Below are 5,603 nucleotides of genomic sequence, written 5' to 3'. Positions count from 1 at the left end.
ACATTTGCCTTTTGACAAAGTAATGATAAGCATAGCAAGGTCATTACTATATTTTTTTTAAGCATGAAATGAACAAATTCAGCCATTGATTTTATTAACAAGTTTCATTGACTTGTCTGGAATCTAACCAATATTGAGTAAAAGTACCAACTGAATAACTGCTGGTGCTCTGAAGTCTAGCTTGTAAAGATGAACTAAGGTTTCACTGTGAATTTTTTTCCTCTGGGGATGGTTGTAACTGACATTATTTTTCCATTCACAGTTGCACATAAAATGCTATACATAAGAGTGAATAGGAATATTATTTTTACTCCTTGGGGATTAAGCATCTTTGTTGTATCCAGCCTTTGGAACCAATGATCAATGCTATACTATCAGAGCTGTGAAGAATCTCTATATTTCTAATTTCTCTTTTTTGAAATTGTAGCATTTCATCTGATGTAGTTCTTGTATTTAGGAACTGAAGTTCCTTTGATTCAGACTCACATTGATGGAATCAAAGTCTGGGTACAGTTCTGTAAAGCTGGATAATGCTGGAAGATGGTTTATTGCATTCTCAAAGGCTTTTCGTTAGGATTTTGGAAGTAAGTAATGGCTTGTGGCAGTGTGAATGAAGATTCACAAATACCACCTGCTGGAACTAATGTTTAAACATTCCTAAACTGAAGCTATTAGCAAACATGTGCTAGAAATATTCAGCTTCTTTATGAGCAAAGGAATCTTCCAGTCACATGCATATCAATGTCAATTAAAGAGATTATTAATTTTATAATACTGCATTATCATGTATTCAAATTATACATCCATTTCATCTGGCAGTGTTCTGATCAATCATATGTTGTGGTCTTACTTCATAAAGCCCATGGTGAAGGAATGAACACCAGGAACTTATTATTTTTTTGATGCAGAAGGGGCAGAGTATCCTATCACTGCACAATCATTGTCTGTTGTGAGAAAACCTTGTTTTTAAACATCCAAGGACTTCGGTATTATTGCAGTGGCCCTTTGAAGAGCATGAGGCTGTTTTAAGCCCCACAGATCAGGCAGATGGAGACTTAGTGGGATAAGTTCTGTTTTCTTGTTCATTCCTTTTTTGTTCTTAAAGTTCTCTTCCTCACCGAATGAAGTTGCCAGAAAAGGAAAAGTGCAATACTTCTCTCTTGACTGCCTAAACAGGCGGTCTTACAGCCCTAAAAATAAACAAGGAGTCCGAAAGAGAAGTCTTGGTGAAATTCGGGCCCTCCCTCTGTGGGAGTTCTGCCATGGATTTCAGTGAGTTCGGGACTTCGTCTGATGTGTTGGCCAACTGCTGCAGTTTTGTTGATTTTGGCTAGCTGTGCCAGCCACAGCTTGTTCTATGTCCCAGAATAGCTGCTTTGATAAGATATTTACCATTACAAGTATGGAACAGGTCCTCTAGCCAGCACTTAATGTTACAGAGTAGCTGTCATTTAAAAACACAGCCAACACTTTCTTGAAAGTGTTTGTGGGGGTTATTTTTAGTTGTTTCTTCAGGTTGATGGTGGCCCTCTGAGAGAAAAGGCAAAATTAAAAATGCCAGTAGGGAGCAAAAGCAGCATTTGAAAGAGTTAATGTTCAGGAGATCTTATTTACCACTTAAGCACTAATGGTATAACTGGTGGGTGCATATGATTAATTCATTTTAAACAAATGTAATTTCTAGAAGGTAATTTAGCATTGGAAGAGGTGGAGTTATGCTTGCTGAAGTCCATGTAGAGCTGAATGTGTATCCATTAGCTGAGCCCGTCCTGTGATCACCAAGTCAGCTAATAGAGTACGACAGGGATATCGGAGATTTCTCTTTTGGGAATGGAGGCTGAATGTCCTTGCTAACTTAGTTCACTAAAATTCATTCAAGCCAAAATTTATATGGATACTTAGTGTGTTTTCCAGAACTGAGGCTTCAGCATAGACTTTGGTATTTAGTTTTGCTGTTTTCTAAAATAATTTTCCTTTAGAGCAGTAAGCTATCTTAAAGATGGGGAAGTGTTTCTGTCTCATTCCCTTCCATCTGCTCCCCCAAACTCTTTCAAATTACTGTTTTACAGCCCAAACTGAGGCACTATGTGTGATGATGATGAAACCACTGCCCTTGTTTGTGACAATGGGTCTGGTCTTTGCAAAGCTGGATTTGCAGGAGATGATGCTCCAAGAGCCGTGTTTCCATCCATTGTTGGACGTCCTCGACATCAGGTCTGTTGGTACCAGAGTGGAAGTGCTGCCTGCTCGTATTTGTGAAACTTGTGGAAGTGATAAAGGATTATTCAGGCAAATCTCCCATTTGTGTTCGTGGGAATTGAGCTTGTTAAGAACCAGGTAGTTGAGCTGCATATCTTTTATACAATGAGCTTCCGAGTCGTTTGGAAAAGATATTCTTCAACTATAAAATGTTGACTGGAAGAACATGAATGTTTTAATGATGTGGAGATGTCTTATGGGAGAAAAACCCACAAAAGTTGCTGTATCAATACAAACAAAAAAGGAAGAATGCTGCTAACACAAGAAACCAAATGAATAATAGTGGTAAGGTCCTTTTATTGTTCCATTAAACAACAGCAGGGCCCATTAAGTGTCTGAAAAAGATCTCTAGTGCATCACTTAATCAACTCCAGCAGGACTAGAAAGGATGAGTGTGATTTTTCTTGAACTTGAAAAAGGCCTTGCTTGCTTAATTACTTTTCTAACAGTTCCTTTAGAATTAGAAGTTGCCAGTTTTCATTGATTTTGTTCTTATCTGAGTCAGATTTTAATTTTCTGAGGTGTCTAACCCCTTCCCTGAAGTTCTCTGTGTTCTTTTGCCAAGTTGAATAAGCCTGTTTAGACAGGCATAAAATATTAAGCTTTTTAATGAATGTGTTTTGAACACCTCTATGAGTTATTGAAGTTTAAATGTCAGTTGTTGAAAGCATGTCCATTTTTTAACCTCTAGAATTGTTCACTGGCTTTTAATCATGATTGGAGCTGGCGTGGCATTTTGCACAGTGAAACATCTCAGTGGCTGTGTTATTATCCATGACAAAATTAAATATATTTTTTACTATTTGCTGAATAATATTGCACCTAACGTCTCGTTATATTTAGAGAAAGAATGATAGACTTCCTAATGCAAGCATGATGAAATTAATAAAACTATTATTCAACATGTTCACTTTCTTTTGCAAAATCTCTTTTACGTTTTACAAAAGAGCATTAATTAATGTAAATTTTCAAAGTTGAATGTTTATCCTTTTACCTGTGTTGTAAACTTCTGGTCTTCCGGCAAGGAGCGATCTCACCATTTAAAGGCAGTAGTGGAACTGCATAGACATGAAGTGCAAGCAAATCTATGAAGTAGGTCTTCGGAGTCAAAACTAGGTTCTCTCTTTTTCATCTGCAATTCATTTCAAGTATTTCTTTGCAATGTTGAAGGACCTACCTCTCCTGGAGATACCATGGGCTTACTGATGCCTTCCTAGACATTGCTTCTACACAGGTGTTCTCTGTGTGCAGTGCAAGATCCCCAGCTTTATTTCTGAGGCTGTGTTAGGTTTCCTGGAGGGTTTATTGAGATAGTTGGTACGGTCAATGGTTACCAATAAATTTGCATTTTAGTTTGGCTTTGTGAAGTACATTGTTTCACATGAGGTTTAGACAATATTCTTTTTACGGTGCAAGATATGCTGCACTAATAGCGGAACAATATATTTTGTAGGGTGTTATGGTTGGAATGGGTCAAAAAGACAGCTATGTAGGGGATGAAGCACAAAGCAAAAGAGGGATCCTGACGCTGAAGTATCCCATTGAGCATGGAATCATCACCAATTGGGACGACATGGAAAAGGTGAGTGTTTACTTTTAATATAATTTTCTTAAAGTGTCATCAAAGACATAGAGTTTGCCATTATCTTTCTTGCAAATCAAAGGAATTCCTTGAAGGAATCCTTGAGGAAATCTCAGTATAGCTGAAAGGATGGTGCAGTGTATCAGTACAGGAGTCCAGTGCTGATCAGGCCTTAGCACTGCTGGAGATGTTTTAAAAAGTGGATGTTTTTCTTCAGGTATTTGTGGTAGACTAATATTTTATACATATTTTTATTCTTGAAGTTTGAACTGAGGCAGAACTTGGTATGATGTGATTGGAATTGGCTAAAGTTAGAGTCACAGTTCATCAGAGGTGTAACAGAAACACGAAGGAAGGTTATTTCAGTTGGGGTTGAAACCTCTGAGGTGGTGGGATGATTTTCCCTCCTCCATTCTTGCCTACATGAATGGACCGCGGATGATGCCCACGTTTTGTATTGCATAGAATGCACTCTCTGCCAGTTGAAGACCAGATTTGCGCTTCTCATCCCTGTACCAACTCTCTAAGCAGGGGACTTTTTCCCTAGAGCATGTTTTCCCATTGCTGATTCCACTGAGCTTTAATGCCTGTGTGGTGATGAAGCTGCTGTATTCCCTGCCAGGCGCTGCATTCCTGGCATTTGGACAGCAGAATGGCGCTGTGCAGTGCCCTGCTGAGGGTGCCCAAGAGCAGGCTTGGCAGTGCAGAGTGCTGCTGATGGGTTCTGGAGAAGGCTATCTTACTGTGTGAAGTCCTTCTCATATTGCATTCATCCTGGTCTTTGTAGGGAGCACCTGAATCTGTGGGAGTGCTCTGCGTCTGCTTAAGGGCAGAGCAACAGCTCAGCTGTGCGTTCTCTTATAATTCAGCTGTGGTGTCACAGCCACAAACCCACACTGGCAGTGTGGGGTGTACCAGGTGAACAGACCAAAGTTAACACAGAAGTAGTGAGAGTTCCCAACTTCTTGTCTGGATGAGAATTGCCCACCTACTCCTCTAGATGGAAGCATAGTATTTGCATTTCTTTATTTCACTGCTTCCTGGGAAGGTACCTTGCTCATTTCTGTTGTGTAAAATAGATGGGAATATAATTCCCATTATACTGTTCTTCCGTTCTTCCTGATAGTTTTCCTGCTCTCTGCATTGACTGAAAAAGTCTACTAGATTTATCTCTGCAACCAAAACTGTTCTGTGTAGAGCACGTACTGGTGTTTGCTTTCAGAGTAATACTCAATGCTGGAGCAGGCTATCTAAAATGCAGTCAAGAAAAGAAATTGGAGATAGTAAAAAACAAAACAAAACAAACTGGCATGTGCTTTACTGTCTCATGGTGTAGGGCTGCAGTGTAGCCTAATGGCTAGACCAACCTCTGTTAGGTGGAGGGGTTTTCTAAGGATGTTCTGTGGTGGAGGTTCAGGCAGTGCTGTAATTCAAATAATGGTAAGACAACAAGACAACGCATGGGCTCTTGTAGTTCGACTTTGACCTTTTTTTTTTTTTTCCCTCCACTTTATCAACCAAATGAGTGAGAGTTGGGTTCTTAGCTCAAAATTTCTTATGTCTACAACACCCAAGATGCCATAGCTGGAAGAGATGCCCCCAGACAGAGTTGGCTCAGTCTAAGGAGTGGAACAGAAAGTGGAGACGGTTTTCAAATAGATGAGCAACAAAGAACAAAAAAGAACCATGAGAGAAAGGCAGTTGGAAGGGAGAGACGAGAATCACATTGCTAACTTTCATGATTGTTGCAAATAAATTAAAA

At 39.4% G+C, this 5,603-nt stretch overlaps 1 protein-coding gene across 3 annotated transcripts in view; it reads left to right on the top strand.

Moving 5' to 3' along the window:
* The window catches only part of LOC100541147 (actin, alpha skeletal muscle B-like), a 17,352-nt gene that overhangs the window by 1,242 nt on the left and 10,507 nt on the right, over positions 1 to 5,603 (top strand). For 2 of the 3 annotated variants that reach the window (XM_010711223.1, XM_003206368.4), the window contains exons 2-3: positions 2,070 to 2,214; positions 3,713 to 3,841. In XM_010711223.1, the coding sequence (XP_010709525.1) occupies positions 2,086 to 2,214; positions 3,713 to 3,841 (258 nt within the window). In that variant the 5' untranslated portion in view covers positions 2,070 to 2,085. Of the gene's footprint in view, positions 1 to 485; positions 585 to 2,069; positions 2,215 to 3,712; positions 3,842 to 5,603 lie in introns of those variants that run through there. The other variant, XM_019615488.2, reaches the window with a different exon arrangement.

The sequence above is a fragment of the Meleagris gallopavo genome, chromosome 5 (genome assembly GCF_000146605.3).
Source record: "Meleagris gallopavo isolate NT-WF06-2002-E0010 breed Aviagen turkey brand Nicholas breeding stock chromosome 5, Turkey_5.1, whole genome shotgun sequence".
NCBI classification, from domain to species: domain Eukaryota; kingdom Metazoa; phylum Chordata; class Aves; order Galliformes; family Phasianidae; genus Meleagris; species Meleagris gallopavo.
Note: the sequence above shows the minus strand (reverse complement) of the source record. Positions and strands in the feature narration are given on the sequence as shown.